This window comes from Chenopodium quinoa, unplaced genomic scaffold (genome assembly GCF_001683475.1).
Source record: "Chenopodium quinoa cultivar QQ74 unplaced genomic scaffold, ASM168347v1, whole genome shotgun sequence".
Lineage (NCBI taxonomy): Eukaryota > Viridiplantae > Streptophyta > Magnoliopsida > Caryophyllales > Amaranthaceae > Chenopodium > Chenopodium quinoa.
Window position 1 is genome coordinate 326,186 of NW_018743919.1, and position 17,368 is coordinate 343,553.

The 17,368-nt window shown below is 33.6% G+C and overlaps 2 protein-coding genes and 1 pseudogene across 2 annotated transcripts; 1 reads left to right on the forward strand and 2 right to left on the reverse strand.

The window, feature by feature from the left end:
* Nucleotides 1-3,533: 3,533 nt before the first annotated feature.
* Nucleotides 3,534-6,769, reverse strand: LOC110687215 (UDP-glycosyltransferase 86A1-like). The gene is made up of 2 exons (XM_021863832.1): nucleotides 5,739-6,769; nucleotides 3,534-4,620 (listed from the first exon to the last, which is right to left on the reverse strand). The coding sequence occupies exons 1-2, from the start codon at nucleotides 6,286-6,288 to the stop codon at nucleotides 3,704-3,706; spliced, it is 1,467 nt and encodes a 488-aa protein (XP_021719524.1). The 5' UTR covers nucleotides 6,289-6,769; the 3' UTR covers nucleotides 3,534-3,703.
* Nucleotides 6,770-6,780: 11 nt separating this feature from the next.
* On the reverse strand, nucleotides 6,781-9,483 carry LOC110687216 (annotated as a pseudogene).
* Nucleotides 9,484-13,414: 3,931 nt separating this feature from the next.
* LOC110687117 lies at nucleotides 13,415-17,365 on the forward strand. Its single transcript, XM_021863736.1, has 5 exons — nucleotides 13,415-13,466; nucleotides 15,068-16,275; nucleotides 16,692-16,800; nucleotides 16,887-17,227; nucleotides 17,318-17,365. The coding sequence occupies exons 1-5, from the start codon at nucleotides 13,415-13,417 to the stop codon at nucleotides 17,363-17,365; spliced, it is 1,758 nt and encodes a 585-aa protein (XP_021719428.1).
* Nucleotides 17,366-17,368: the final 3 nt, after the last annotated feature.

Below are 17,368 nucleotides of genomic sequence, written 5' to 3' on the forward strand. Positions count from 1 at the left end.
TGCATTCATTCCTTATTTGTAATCGTCACAACTACTAGTCTACTACAGTAATAAAGACTTATAGACTATAAGGAGGTCCAATTAACTGTAATTTTGTAATCTTTATCATAATTATTTTATATTTTATTTGGCTTAGAAGAGATAGAGAAAGGTTAGTAATAACTTGGATGGAAGGAGTAAAGAAAGACATGAAGAAATCAAATTTGCAGGAGCATATAACATTGGACAAAATGAAATGGAAGGAGAGAATCATGGATGGTGTAAACATAATAATTTCTTGGTTCATACATCCGACACCATTTTTTTTTTATTTTTTGAAATTAATGTATTAATTAATTGATTGAGTTGTAAAATTGCATTAAAATAATCAAAAGTTATCTTGATATATAGTATAAGGTAATGATTTATATTAATAAAGTTGCTCTCTCTATAAAATATACGTAGTATAATTTACCATGCATGTACAAAATGTATGTATTCTTGGCCTTTCTACTCTATTGCAAACTTTGATCTGAATTTTCTGAAGCATAATGTAAGTTTTCATGTACACCACGCTATTTAAATTTTTAAAGCTAAGTTATCTACAGAAATGAACCATGTACAGCTAGAATATTGTCATTTAAGGTAGGGAATATAAAATAACGATGCATTGCAAATTTTTTTTATATTTGAATGGAATAGGGAGGGGTGATTTCACTAAATAATAGTAGTCATTCGGTACTTACAATCATCCCTTAACAGATCTAAATTCTCAATACAAGAATTAAACATCCCTAAACTAATGGCATCGCTTCTGATAAGATGTCTTTGCATCGTTCTTGACGAAGCTCCATTGATGTACAGTCGCAAAAGTGAAAAAACTTGATTGGTTATCAAAATCTACAAATTTGCAAGAAGAATCTTTTATTTTGCACCCCTATACCAATAGATCCACAATTCCACAAATTTACAAGACGAATCATTCAAATTTGTATCCCTACACACACGAAAAACATACAAACAAACAATACTAAACATCCCACCATTAGAGAATTGACTAAACTCTACATGGAAAGACTGATTATAATACTGTTGATGATCTTTATTGGCTAAGAACATTAAATTAAAGAAGAATTTGGGGCTTACCATCGATAAAAAACGATGGCAGCCCCTAAGTTTAACTATGGTGGCTAGGTTTGAAGAGAGAGAAGAGAGAAAATTTTAAGGGTTTTTTTCTTCTACTTATGCATTGCAAAATTTACATTAATGCATCTGTTGCTTAATTAATCAATTATGTACATGTTATCGACACGACGACACCTAGTTCAATCTTTATCTTCTTCGAAGAACAATTTTTCCTTGAGCATCATCGTGCATAATGGGCAAAACCTCATCCGGTGGAGCATCTCTCCAAATACGAGGCTTCTCCAATTGATAACCAATCTTAGCGAACTTATCAGCAGCTCGATTACCCTGTCTATAAATATGTGTCATAGTGCAGTTATTTATCTTAGGTATGGTTGTGTTTATATGACTAACATATCTTTGAGCTTCCAACGACTTCATAGTGCGTCTCTTAACAATTATGTCTACCAATGTCTCGGCATCTCCCTCAAGCCACACGTCGGTCCACCCATTCTCTAGTATAAGCTCAACGCCTTTAAGGAGGGCTGCCAATTCTGCAATGGTGCTATCGGAACTTTTAATGGATTCTGCATAGCCAAGTACGAACTTAGCATTATGGTCTCGGAAAACCCCTCCGATGCTTGCTTTTCCATACTTGCCCTTAGAAGATCCATCAAAGTTCAGTTTAGTCCACCCTACCTTAGGCTTCTCCCATGCTACGGGTATAGGCAAATTGTGTTGTTTCCTAACTAGCAATAATCCAACGGATGATGGATTTTGTGCAATTATTCGATGATAATTAATGAATCTTGTTATGGATGTCAACATATTTACAAATTATACACAATGGATACAACTTTCCCTAAACTCGAGGTACGTAGTATATGTTGTAAAATGAAGAGGTATTTCAAGACTACAATAAGAGGTAAACAATAAGATCGAAAAGTTGATCTTATGACAATGGAAAAGCAAATTCACTGACTTGATGAAATAAACAAGAACAAAAGCAAAGAGGAAATTCGGTGTGGCGTGATGAATCATTGCCTTTGAAAACGAATTCCGGCGCAACCGGGGTGCACAATTGTAATCGCCGGATCGTCCCCTAAGGTTACACACCACTCTTACACTAAGGCACTTTAGAGTAAGAGGTGGAGTCTATGAAAACTTATGCCCAAAGAACAAAGGTGTTTAGCTTGTGTTTTATATCTTTTTTCAAGTATATAAATCAGAAAAATGAATGTTCAATTTATAAAGATGGATGGAAGAACATTGAAGAATCTAAATCATCAATGAGAGTGAATAAATCAACATAAAGATGAAGATTAAATCACCTTAATCATCTCCTTAAATGTGGGGGTTACAAGGAATCAACAAGAGAACAAGAGGAAAGAATCCAAGAGAATTAGTCCGTTGGTATCCAACGGAACCACACTTGTCCGATCGGGCGGGCATCCAAAGCAAACATAAAAACCTGGCAACTTCACGCGCCCGCGCGACCGGGCAAGGCTCGCCCGATCGGGCGAGCGAGAACCTGTTTCCAAGTTTTCACTCACGCTCGACCGGGCCGAGTCCGCACGATTGGGCGGTCGGTGATGGCCGATTTATTCTTCTTTCTTGATGCCAAATGACCTTTCTCCTTACCTCCCTTTATTCCAATAGTATATACAAAAGAACAGAGAATGTACACAACTTAAAAAATATGAAGTATATACAAAAGAGAGAATTATTTATAAGAGAAATTTTTTGATGAATACATTGATATGATGTTAATTAGATAAACACCGCCTATTCGTCCCAAAGGAATAAAACACTCCCCCGTAATGAACTAAAGACGTTCATCAATGTTGTGAATTCGGGCAAAGCCAAAGGTGTTTTAACAAGTATCTACATAAAACAATGAAGGATAATTAAAAGAAGAGAGGACTAAAAAGACGTCGTCTTAAAAGCATCAATAAGATGCCCAAAAATAAGGATTATATCAATGGATAAAGAAATTTTTATACGCCATATACCAAGTAATATAGAGGTTCCTTGGGTGAAACGCATTGAATAGTTAAGTAGTATATGATGATCAAAGCAAAAAATATTCAAGGTTTCATGCACTACGTATACGGCAACATAATGCAAATTATTACTAATAGAAAGATTATATTGTCTTAAGACTAATTCTTCATTATTTTATTAATTACCTACCTATTAATCTACTCAAGCAACATATTGTAAGAACTAAGAACGACTTGAAGTTTGCGTGGATTTATGAGTTTACATAAAATTGCCATTTTTTTACGCTTTATAACCATAAACATAAAAACATGATGAGTTGGTGATCTTTATTTGTTGAATCAAAATCAAAATTAAATTCATTTCAATTCGTATACATAGACATTTTTTTAGCCATATTGATAAAGACATACCATAAATTCCATATAAATAGAAATAAACAAAAAATAAAAATGAAATAAAAATAAAATTCAAAGACAAATTACAATTACGCTCTGATAGAGTATATAACATATTATTCCTGGGCCTCAATTATAAGTTTCCAATTTCCATCCGTTTAAGCTTTAGATTGACTTGATCCTCAAACTCATACATAAATTTAACCAAGTTTGTTCTCAATATCTATATTCAATTCCTTAATGAAGCTATCAATGTTTTTCTCCGAAGATCCATCTATCATCATTGCATTTTGTAATTCTTGCTTGATCTCCTTGATCCTACAACGGAGCTCATTCCCTAAAGATCCACCTATTAAATCCTTTACCTTTAGCAACACCTCTTCTTTTGTCACACACTTCTCTTCACAAAGATTACACCCGATTTTCCAATCATCCACCATTAGTTTACGATTAGTAAATTGATCCGTCAACAATGGAAAACATAGTAATGGAACTTCACACCATACACTCTCTAATGCCGAGTTCCAACCACAATGTGTTATAAACCCTCCTATTGCACGATGAGATAACACCGCTTTCTGACAAGTCCATGTCACGATCATCCCACGACCACGAACCTCATCCCTAAACCCAACCGGAAGCGGGTCCACATCATTAGAACTCACCATATCCGGTCTAATCACCCAAAGGAAGTTCACCCCACTAAGCTTGATTCCATTAGCTATCTCCTCAATATCCTCCTTGCTAAGATGTGCATAGCTACCAAATGAAACATATAAAACTGAGCCAAGAGGTTTAGAGTCTAACCAAAGGGTGCAATCTGACTCGGCCCATAAACTAGTGGCCACTGGGCTTTTAGTGAATCCAGGTGAAAATATAGGCCCAATTGCATAGAATGGAACATGGGCCTGAATAGCTGAAATGGTATGGGCCTCTAACTCTTGGATTGTATTACCAAGTATAAATTGGGCTCGTTTTGTGTCGTCTAATGATGATAAATTGTATTGAGGATGCATTGTTGTCAAGTCTTCTTCTTGAAGATATGATGTCAAATCTGACCGTTTGAGTGAACTTATTCCTGGTATGTAGTCTATCATATCCTTCCGCAAACTTGATCCTAATAAAAAAAATAAAGCAATTGTTAGTTGCTCGTTCTTTTTTTCTCTCTCTCCTTTTTTTTTTTTTTAACTTCTTTTTCTATCTAGTACCTACCCATTCACTATTCATGTGATTAAACTTATAAAATTTTGATCATATGTTGTAATTACTAAAATATTGGTACGGAATTAAAAAAAAAAAATTTAGGTAAGAGAATTCTACGCTCAAGATCTCTAGGATATGAGGTGATAAACTTATCAAATGAGCGAGCACTTTATTGGCAATATTAGCTCATTATAATAATGCATTTTTGTTTTTTTTATTAGACTTGTTTTTCTTATAATAATGATAAAAATCCAAGTGATGAATTTTTTGTTTTCAAGTGGGTTGTGAATTTGTGATAGGTCACACATAAGGAGAAAATAAAAAAGTGGGTTGTGATAACGAAGGCTAAGTTCAACACAAACAATAAGGCTGTATTTTTTTTTGTTTTTTTTTTTTGTTTTTTTGGGAGATACAATTATATAGCAGCCGTATTGGACATTTAATTTGTTAAACCATCATTAGAGGTGACAAATCACGTCATTTTGGTGGAACTATGATTCATACAGCTGAGGAGACATTTAGTCTAGGCAAGGAAAGGGTCCATTAAGATATTGCTAATTAACTTATTATGAAAACAGATCAATTATTTAAGCTATATTGGAATTTAGATCATCTTGTTTTGGATTTTGAAACTGTATAGTATGATATAAGTCAATTTCGGTTTTGGATCATTTAGTTTCAAGTATTGGCTGGATTAGTGTGATATACCCATCAATATCAAACTATTCATTGAAAAAAAGAACTTAAACCAAGTTGATAGCTTTTGTACTAATTAAATCATTAATTTTATTCATTTACTAAAATAAATAATACTTGAGCGGGATAATTATAAACCAATTACTCGCTCTATTCCATATTCAGGCTAAATAGCTTGTTCAGTGAGATTTATTAACTGTAAACTAAAGATGTGACAAGTACATGTGAAATTACACTACAAGCTTTGTATAATTAGTGATGTAACAGCTAAATCTAAAGGTCAGAGTAATTGATATACTTTATATTTAAAAAAAAAATAGAAAATAAAACAGTTACCAGGTCCAATATGGCCATTTTGCTGAAGCAAGTGACGGTGAAAATATATATCAAGCACCATAGCAGGCTCAGTCCAAAACGAAACATGAATCATTCCAAACTTGCTAGCCAACTTCGACGCCCAAACAAAGTAACTATCAGCAACCAAGCAACAACGAACCGACGATCGAGATCTCACGATCTTAGCCATAGCCACTTCCAAATGAGCTCGGAAGGTATAAGTATTTGCCCCAACCCACTCGTCATGATTCAATGACCTATCGAACTCTAAAGGTAACCCGTCCGAAACCGTTACATATTCTATGTCGAGGCCAGAAGTGTTCCTGGCCCCGACAAAGATATTGCCACCGCTTTCTTGTAAAGCGGTGGCGTTGGATAAGGTGATTTGGTGGTGGATGTGGTTGGTGTTGATGAAAGTGATGGAGAAACCTTTGGAAGCTAGCTTGATGGCTAGCTGAGCGAATGGGATGACATGGCCTTGTAGTGGAAGTGGTACAAGTATTGCATGAGGCTTTTTTTTGTAGCTCGAGTTCGAGTTTGAGCTCTCCATATTCTTAAACCGTAAAGATTATCGCAAACTTTTAAAGGTGATTTATTTTTCTTTTGGAGAGTAGTAAGAGGATGAACGACTGGGGGATATGTGCAAACTTCTAAGGATGTTCAATCTGTTTGGTAGCTAGCTACAAGCTTAGAAAAGTCGTCATTTGTTTAAGTCATTTTAAATCAACAATGAGTTTAATAGTTGTTTTTTTTAACTTATCTTTGCTTTATTTTAATATCTTATTTTTAACATAAAACTTTATAGGAAATCTATCTATACATACTCTGTTATAGTTAGTCATTTTGGATTCAAAGAACAACAAAAATAATACAATAAGATTAACTAGATTTTAGGCTATGTTTTAGAAATGAAATTTACTAAACTGAACTGTAACGAGCTAAAATAAAATGAAATGACTTGAATTTAACTATAATAAATTGAAAAGTGATACAGAGGAATCTGTAATAACCGAGCATTATTCTTGCTATATAGACCATATAAGTTCAAATAGTTTAAAAATCGAGTTACAAGATTCCAAATTTGGAAGACCCTAAATGACAAACAAGCACACTCCACATGCCATGAAATCAAACCACAAGTCTACATACCTTGATCTTGGTTGTAATCTTGTTTTCTTGCAATAACTTATCAACTAAAAACAAAAAATTTTAACCGTAGTACAATAATTATTCTAACCAAATTTGTTCTTAGTTAGCTGTAGTTATTAATTTCTCAATGAATTTCTCAACACCTTTCTCGGAAGTCCCAGTTGTCGTTATTGCATTTTTTAGTACACGTTTGGTCTCCTTGATCTTAACATTGAGCTCATACCTCATAGATCCATCTATTAAACCCTTTATTTTTCGTACCACCTCCTCCCTTTTTACGGGCATCTCATCATCACAAAGGTTGCAACCGATTTTCCATTCATCCACGATTAATTTACGGTTGGTAAATTGATCGGTCAATAATGGAAAACACAATAATGGAACTTCACACCATATACTCTCTAGTGTCGAGTTCCATCCACAGTGTGTTAAGAATCCTCCTATTGCACGATGAGATAAGACCGCTATCTGACAATTCCATGTCACGATCATCCCTCGATCACAAACCATGTCATTAAACCCGATAGGAAGTGGATCCGTATCATCCGAACTCACCATATCGGGTCGGATAACCCAAAGGAAGTTAACCCCACTTAGCCTAATTCCATGAGCTATCTCCTCTAGCTCCTCCTTGGTAAGATGTGCATAGCTATTAGCTACCAAATGAAACATATAAAACCGAGCCATTAGGTTTTGTGTCTAACCACCGGATGCAGTCTGACTCGGCCCATAAACTAGTGGACACTGGGCCTTTTGTGAACCCAGGTGCAAATAGTGGGCCGATTGCATAAAATGAGGTATGGGCCTCGATGGCTTTTATGCAATGGGCTTCGAGATCTTGGACCGTGTTACCAAGTATAAAATCAGCCCGTTTAGTATCTTCTAGTGATGGTAAGATGCATTGATGTGGAATTGTTGTCAAGTCTTCTTCTTGAAGATATGATGTCAAATCTGATCGATTAATTGATCTTATCCCTGGTATGTAGTCGATTGGATCGTTGCGCGAACTTGTTCCTAATAAAATAAAAAAGGTGTATACCAATTGTGAGAGAGAAAAAAGATTGATGTGATGGAATAATAATCTTAGTCCGACATATACAAGACTATTATTTTAGTTTGTTCTTGAGCATAAGTCATTTTATAGAACAATGAAGCATTTAGATTTAGAGTTGGTTAAACTAGGGGTATAATTACTATAAGGAGGATATCTGAAGTCCAAATTAAATCTAATTTGCAAAAGCTAGGATTAACTTTGAGTTGTTTATTTTTTAGTTTAATGTGGAAGAATAATTTATTTGGTAACTATTTCATCATCCTGGTTATGAGATCAGATCACTATTATTGAAGGATGGGAGGTTGGGACTTGAGAATTGAGATGTGTGTAGATTTGTTTAACCTGTACGGAGTTTTTGGATTTGGGACTATGGAGAAGGTAGGCATAAAAAAAACAACCTTGCAAAAAAAAAAAAAAAAAAAAAAATAAAAAATTGATTGATATTAACTATTATTTAAATACGAGAAATAAGCCGGACTATTTTGAGCAATTCTATCTTGCATTACTTGCATCATTTTTAAGGTACTTCGTATGTACTAAATAATGTACAACCTATATGTTTAGATCTGTTTTGACTATACTCAGTATATTTAATTATATTACGGAGTACTAAAAAGAGGGTTAAAGTAAAGTTTATGTATAATGTAAAAAAATATGATGCGAATAATCTGAATATCAAACAAGAGTAATAGTCATGTATATCAAGATTAAATAAAAAGATAAGAGGAGAGTTAAATACCAGGACCAACATGGCCATTTTTCTTGAGCAAGTGAAGATGAAAGTATAAATCAAGCACCATAGCAGACTCAGTCCAAAACGATACATGTAACAACCCAAACTTTTTAGCCAACTTTGACCCCCAAACAGAGTAACTATCAACGATCAAGCAACAAGTAGACGGCCTCGAACTCACGATCTTCCCCACAGCCACCTCCAAGTGAGCTGGGAAGCAATGGATTGTAGCCCCAACCCACTGATCATGGTTCAATGACCGGTCAAACTCTAACGGTAACCCGTCGGATACTGTCATGTAGTCTACGTCGAGGCCTGACGTGGTTCGGGCCTCGGTGAATATGTCGTGACCATCACCAACCGTGGTAGGGTTGGAGAGGGTGATTTGATGGTGTATGTTTTCAGTGTTTATGAAAGTTATTGATAGGCCTTTTGATGCTAGCTTGATTGCTAGATGTACGGTGGGGATTAGATGGCCTTGTAGGGGATGTGCTACTTAGTATTGCATGAGGCTTTTTGGTCGAGTTTGAGTAAAAGTTTTCCATTTGTTTTAGTAAAAACACCAAAAAGAATTGAGTTTGTAAGTGAATGGAAGGGGTATTTGTTGGGAAATTATTGAAGATGAATGATTATTGGGGTGGGTCTTGCCAAAGGTTGTTATATTAATTATATACACTCGCACGGTGTATAACTGTATATATATATATGTTGCTTATTTTTGACATTTAAGTGAGCATGGTTATTGTTCACTTAATAATCGAATGAGCAAAAATTAACCTTGATCATCTTACACTTGGTATATATATAAAAAATTTCAGGATTTTATAGGGAAAAAATAATATGAATGGATTTCAAAATTAAATATTGCGAGTAAGGCTTTTTTTTTTTTTTAAAGCTATTATCTCTTTAGCTTTAAGATTTTAAATCTTCATTGTGATATTTAATGGATATATGCTTACTTAGATAAATGATTAAAATATTAAATATATATTTTGAAATTTGTGCAAGAGACAAATAAGACAAACATAATAAAAATAAATAAATAAATAAAATGAATAGGAGTGATTTTTATCAATCTTAACAGCTTATATTATAAAAAGATATAAACTTTAATGAGGACAAATGAATCAAACATATAAATTAAAAAAACATGGAGCTCGATTGTGGTGACCATAGTGGAGCCTCCCGTGATCACTAAGGAGTAAGGAGTACTAGTCAACTACTAATGGTAGAGTACACCGTAGTTGACTAGTAGTTCTCTTTAGTCATTAGTGGGGAGAGCACTACATGATTATATTGTCGGATATAATCTTTCCTTTGTCTCCAGCTTTGGAGTTTCATGAGCACTTTGTGCAGCTACGTTTGCTAGTAGGACTACCTAGCTTGTCCTTGTTCTTTAGAGCCTTATTTTGAGGACTTTACAGTGGGGGATTTTTGAGCTATTTTGATCACTTTGTGAGTAAGGATACCTTAGGCTTCTCTTACCTTCAACACAACTTAAACCACACGTCTAAACCCAGCCGAAAATGAAATCATATCATCAAAAGATTCAGAACTCACCATATTGGACCAAATAACCCGAATGAAGTTAACTATACTAGGCTAGTAATCTTGGTTCCACTATCAATCTCCAACAACTCCTTCCCAATAAGTACATTTGTCCATGGCTACCAAATTACTACCCTTGTTTCATATTATTTGCAATATTTTGTCAAAAATAAAAATTTTATAATATTATTTGCAACAAATGATTTATTTGCTTCTGACCTACTTTTGTAAATTACACGACACATAAGGAAATTATAGTCTTAATGAATTTGTTGGATTCGTCTCAATATATACCCTCAATATATCAATTTTTTATACAGTAGTATTAAAAAATATTATTGATACAGTTTGTGATGACAAGCGTAAAACTTTAAATAGTGCAAGTGAAAACATTTAAGGGTTCTCGGTCAACAGATCAAAAATACGCCGGGTTACATAATACGGAGTACAGCGGTAAAGCCAGGAGGTACGGAGTCTAGCCCAATGGATACAATCTGACTCGGCCCATAATATTCTAATGGCCAATAGCATAAAATGGTGTTTGGGTTCAAAATTTCGAATGGCTTTAAATGTATGGGCCTTGAGCATTTGGGCAAGCTTGCTTGGTCAACCCCGATGAAGCTACTTGATCAACATTCAAAGATCGCTATATTGTGCAATATGAGCATAATTAGTAGTTTTGTTAAGCACTTTGAATCTTGATGATATGATGTCAGATTTCTACTATAGTAATAAAATACCATAATAAATATGCCTTGTACATGTTCATTGTAAGAAAAGTATAGGTATTACATTCAAGTTCATGTTCATATGAATCATATCCCTCATATACTTTTATTTTATTTTTCAAATCATCATTGTATATGAGTTTAGTGTTGTATTGTTCATTTTTATTTAACTTAGGTGAGCTCAATCACGAGTCTGCTCAAAATATGTTCAAACGTGATTTGTTTAGCCGATTATAATGTTTATAAACTACGACATGAGAACGAACAACCTTTTATCTCAGAAGCAATAAGTCTCGTGCTTATGTAAAAAAAAAAAAAAAAAAAAAAAAAAAAAAAACCACCTTCGTGCTTTAATTTTAATTTATTTCAATATCTATAAATCTCAAAATCAAGGGATAATATCAAATCCTAATAATAAATACACAATCATAAGTGAAAAGGGTAATTCTAGCAATTTGCCATCCATGAATTTTATTATTTATAAATGAGCATTAATGCAATCTTGCTCATATAGTTCATATTATATATTATTTGTATAATTACTAGTTGGATTAATACAGATGAGTATATATATATGTTAATTTCTTTATTTACTATATTCCATTACATCAAATCATCTAATTATTAATTCTATTAAAAAGATGATGTAAACATGGAAAGGGTCAAAACTCAAGGGAACGTTTTATAACTTACAAAATATATAAATTTTGGTAAATATAAAAAACCCTATGATGTAATTCCCGTTGAGAGTTGAAACTTCACGTAAATTACTTAAAACACAACTACACATCTACTACCATTGAATCAATCAAAATCTCAACATCTTGTTCTTCGCGAGTTCATTGGCACAAAAAATTTATTAACCATCACACTACAGGCCAGTCGAAGTCTCCGAGCTGTCTCGATTTCTCAAGTTTTGGTGTATACTATTATAACAATATAATGTACCCGTGCTAATGGATTTTGGTGAGTATTTTTCCTTAAATTGTGTTTTGCTATCCAGTAAATGAAATTTTTATCATCATTGATTGATGAAATAGCAAGAATGGAGTACATATCATACATTCATATCATGCTTGTACAAGTAGTATTACTTCTCTATGCTATTAATTATTTATAAATAACGTAGATGATCAAGACTTGATTGGTTGCTTTTCTTTGAACGACGGAGTACTCCATAATTTTTTTTTGAGTTTAATCTTTTGTAGATATGTCGGGTTTGATTGAGTTGAAGAATATGGTTAATTAAGTAATTAACCAGTTGGAGATTGGCATTATTACATACTCGTAATTTTTCTTTGAGCTTAATGCCTTCTTGCTTCTTTTTTTTTTTTTTTTTTTTAATTTTAATTTTAATTTTTAAATCTAGAGACTAATAAGCTTAGTTAGGCTACCAAAATGGGCTTCTTGCTACAGTATTTTTTCTGGTTGCATGCTGTGATTGGATATGTTAAAATCACTATTATTAACTAATTATTTGTCTTTAAAATAGTTTCATAATAAAGTTAATACTGTAAAATTTAGATTGAAATGAATAAACCAGATTACATATGATGATGTTTATTAGTACTATAATTTTTTTTAAAAAAACCACAAAAGTATGACAACATATAATTCAAGTATAATGAAGAGAATACTAATCGAGATCATATTACACATAATAGAGAAGATCCTTTTATTCCAATAACTTAAGACCACATATTTTAAAAATTCAAACTTTGAATTGATTACAAAGGATTTTTGTTTGTGTAATATATTTTCTATTTAGGAAATACCATAATTTATACAATTAAAATAAATGGAAAGCAATTTTTGATAATCGTAATTTACTAAGTATAAATTTTAAAGTATTGGGTATAATAAGTTAGTTCTCTAGAAAAAATTGACAAAGAGCCTCACTCTCAAATCTCAATCACACCACCATATCATTAAGACGTTTTGGCTGGCTAAATTGCGTGGAGGATAGGAAGCATATAATTCTTCTTTGGATTGGAAATTACTATGTACTTAGGTAAATATGTTAAGGATTACATTATTTTTTATATATGCATCATCTAATATGTAGACGAATTATTGTTTGAAATTTTTACTCCAATATACAAGGGAAAAACAAGTCACTTGAAACCTTTTTCAATTAAGATGAACTCATATTTATTTTAGAGTATATTTGTAGTGCAAAGATAAGTTAGTCAATTCATTTAGAGCTAATTTAAATCTCATATTTTCAGTGGCCAAAAGAATATTAAAATGAATAATTCATACTAGTCACCCCTAAATTATCATGTACTTGTAATATCTTTAAGGAGCAATAGTACCTACCTGTTGAGTCTGAATTTACCTTAATCTAACGGTTCCACAAAATAAAACTCAGGGGTTGTTTGGTTACACAAAGAAAATGGGGAAACTGAAAAATCATGAGAATTTGAAAATGGAAGAGTTGTTTGGTCGACAAAAAAAAGTGTAAATGAGGGAATTGCAAATTCATGAGAATTGTGTCTTCCCACAAAAGATGGGAAGTTAATTACACAACCCTCTCTAGATAAGTCAAAATTCTCATGATTTACAACTTCCTTCCTTCCAACCAAACAACTTTATGCAATTCCCATAAATTTGATGTAGTAATTTAATTCCCATAAAATACAAATTCCTATGGGAAGTAAATTCCCATAGCAACCAACGACACCTCAGAGTTAATTAAAGTCCGAAATAAACCAACATTATTTTTTTTTTTTTTTTTTTTTTGGAATAAACCAACTTGAATAGTGTTGATTTTGATGACAATGACTTGATTAGATTTTGACTTCATTTCTCTTTACCTAGTAACACTCCCCCTCCTCCCCCCCCCTCCCCTAATATTACCATTCATGCAATTCTAATCATTGATGTAAATAATAATTTGCCTATAGAATTGGAGAGGGTCTTGATCCATATGTTCCACAAAATACTAATCCAATATAAAATAAGCTTTAATTAGTAAAATAAACTTTAATTCAATACAAATTATTTTAGTTTAACAACAACAATAAAAAAAAATTGTAATTCCATTTCAATAACTACCAGCGATGGTGATAGGACGAGAGTGCTACTAAAATTTGATGCCTTTATCCTAGTTAAAATTTTTGAATACTTAACTCATATTACGAGTACTAATATTAATGTCTTAACCCTCGTTAAAATTGTATTTCACTAAAATTTGATGTCATAACACTTCTTTTTCTTTTTTTTTTCATTTATTTTTTTTAATGAATTTTCAAACCTCACCAATCACCATTTCCTCAAAAAACCATATTCAAAAACCTCTGTTCAGCTTCCTTAATCAAACTGATACCCATTAATGGATAACCATTGCTAGAAAAAAATTACCGTCACTGATTTGTATTCTGGTAAGTGGTAACTTTACTGCTATTGTGTATAACTTTTTTCATACCCATGTTGGAGACTTAGGTCTCGGGAAGGATCTTCATTGGAGCTCATAGGGGTCCGGCCCCTATAATTTTTATAAGGGTTATTTGACGTGCGTAATAAATATATTGCCTTAGTTAAAATATTATGTCAAGTGACAAATTTAACAACTTTTTCAAGTGGATCAAATGGATGAAAATTAAATTTAATCTAACATAAATACTTTTACTAATTAATTAAATAAAATTAAATATTTAAATTTACTTTTATTGATGCCCTAAATTTTTACGTTGGAATCAAACATTACAAATGTATTCCATAACTCATAATTTATCCACTACAAATCCAAAATGGTACGTTTTTTTAAATTATATTATTTTTGTACATATATTGTACATGTATCTTAATATGTTGTTTGCATCTATTGACCCATATAAGTTTATGTAAACTGAATTTGTAGATCAAACTCACATATTGTTTCCTTATGGTGATTAATTATTTAATTATCATATTTCAGTGGTATGTAACAAGCTTTTACAAGAGTTAAGTGGGGTCGATTGATTTTATTGCTTTAAACTTGACTTCGGTCAGATTATGTTATTTGATACGAAGTAATATTATGTGGGTTGTGTTGTAGTTTATGTTATTTCAGTTGTTCATGTTGTTTATGTGGGTTGTGTTGTTTATTTTATTGTTTATGTGGGTTGTGTTGTAGTTTGTGTTAGTTATGTTGTTCATGTTGTTGTTTATGCGGGTTGTGTTGTTTGTTTAGCAAATGGGACATGGGTGTCCGGACGAAGGTTAGAGCCATATATTCGAACAAGGATAAATGAGTTTGATACTTTGAAGATTGGAAGATCTGAAAAGAATTACAAGCTGCAATGGATCCCCTTGAGTAAATTCTGTGATATTTCGAATCCGTTCCTTGTTCCATCAGCACCTCCTATGACACAAGACATAAACTGCAATATGACTTCAGAGTTGGATAGCACTACAGCAGGAGATGGAAATATTCAGCAGAATGGGGCTAATCCTACTATTGAAATAGACCCTACAGTCGATAAGGTTTACGGCGATAATTTATCAACTGAGGACCACAATAGGATCAGACCATGGGATTTCTGGTCTGTACATACGTCTCCTGTATGTTCTCCATTGTCGTCCAATACAAATGGAGTCTTCACAGAGTGGGAGCAGTCGCGGAAACATCAGTACCCAGACAATGATATTGAGCCTAGGGACGATACTATTCTGCATAACTCATCTGATGAGGATCGAAATGGGATTAAACTTTGGGATTTCTGGTCTAGAAATATGGGGATAGAAAGTCCTATATGTTCATCATTGTCAGAGACTGAAGTCTCCTCAAATAGCGAAAACAAGTCCCTGGAAAATGGTAAGCAAAGTCCACCCCTCAACCGGATAAATAGGCCAATTCAGAGTCCACCCCTCAGTTCGATGAGGAGGCTGGAATCATTTCAGAATCCACCCAACTTCCATTTGAGGACTCCATATCAGACTCCACCTGCCAGCCCGACAAATAGGCCATCTTCGAGTTTACCCCAAAGACGGATGAGGGGGCCATCTTTGAGTTTACCGCACATATTGATGAGGAGGCCATCTGAGAGTCAACTGATAACATCAGGTCCGACGTCTGCATCATGCAGTTGGTTCAGAGCAGGACTATTATGCTCTGATATAAACCGTGAGAACAGCACATCTTCCTCATCACATAAAGAGAAATTCGCTGCTGATTCACCCAAATTTCTTAAGAATCTGCAGAAGGCAAGGAGAGCTTCTCTGAAAAAAGCAAAATCATTTCCACAGAAAGAAACAAAGCGGGAAAGGAAGCCTTTTCAATCCCTATTCGAAAGGTTGGCAAATGCTCTTCCGCGGAAATCAATTGATGCTGCTAATAGCAAGGTTAGCAACTGTTATACTATTTAGATGCTTTTTACTATGTATTTTGGTTGAACATAGACTTGTTGATCTGTTGGAATTAGAATGCAATGCAAAAACACAAAGGAAAATGTTGAAATAAATCTACTGCATTCTCATTCTAATAATCTAATAACAAGTCATGCCTTATATAGGCTACAAAAGTAACTGCCAAAATAAATAAATAAGCAAATAATTAGCATGCAAATCCTAATTTCGTGGGATTATTGTTGTTGATAGTGCCCATAATTCTAGCCCACTACTACCACTACTAACTTACGAGTTTGACTAAGTAAATAACAATATTAATTATTAAAAATAAGGAATCTAATATAATTAAATTTGAAGCATATATAACTTCATCAGATCTCACTTGTTATGATTTATTCCTATTATCCTAGACTATTATCCTTGTAGTGGACACTACTACTCTACTTGCCAATAAATCAAGAAGAGCATTGCAGCTTCTTGAAGGCCTCGAGGGAACTCAACTTATCATCCCCATAACAGGTAAATGAACCAACGAAATCTCACTGCTCTTAATCAATCAGTTAAAAACTTTTTACATACTTAAATGTTGCTTGTCTTTTTGCCAGTCATAAAGAATCTTGCTTATCTGAATCAAGAAGTTAGTTTCCTGAAAGAAAGTACAGAGGTGTCATTAGCTTTAGAATGGATAAAAGATTGTATGGCTGAAATACCATGGTGGATCCATGTTTATGATCCCGCGGAGGAAGGGTTGCTTGCTACACCCACCCGTCCTCAAGCAGGCTCTTCCGCCTTCTCAGCTCTTGAACCTCCACCAGAAATTCTCTTACCCACTGTAGAAGATCATGTACTTGGCTGCGCTAACAGTTTCAGGAGGAACAATAACAATGATGGACACCTTGTCCTTCTCAGTAGTGACAAAACTCTGAAGATTAAAGCAATGGCAGTGGTAACTTAGCTACTAATGATCAATTCTCAATAAGCTCTAAAAGCTATTTTGTTGTCTTAGCTTGATTGTGAGATTATTTGTTTTTATTAGGGGATGGCCTGTGAGACTGCAGAGGAATTCATTGGAAGTTTTCGATGAAGC

Coding starts and splice junctions, on each gene's coding strand:
- LOC110687215 (XM_021863832.1), bottom strand. CDS start 6,288: ATGGAGAGCTCAAACTCGAACTCGAGCTACAAAAAAAAGCCTCATGCA. Junction 4,621..5,738: donor AAATGGCCATATTGGACCTG/GTAACTGTTTTA, acceptor TTTTTTTATTAG/GATCAAGTTTGCGGAAGGAT.
- LOC110687117 (XM_021863736.1), top strand. CDS start 13,415: ATGAGGGAATTGCAAATTCATGAGAATTGTGTCTTCCCACAAAAGATG. Junction 13,467..15,067: donor CTTCCCACAAAAGATGGGAA/GTTAATTACACA, acceptor GTTGTGTTGTAG/TTTGTGTTAGTTATGTTGTT. Junction 17,228..17,317: donor AGATTAAAGCAATGGCAGTG/GTAACTTAGCTA, acceptor TGTTTTTATTAG/GGGATGGCCTGTGAGACTGC.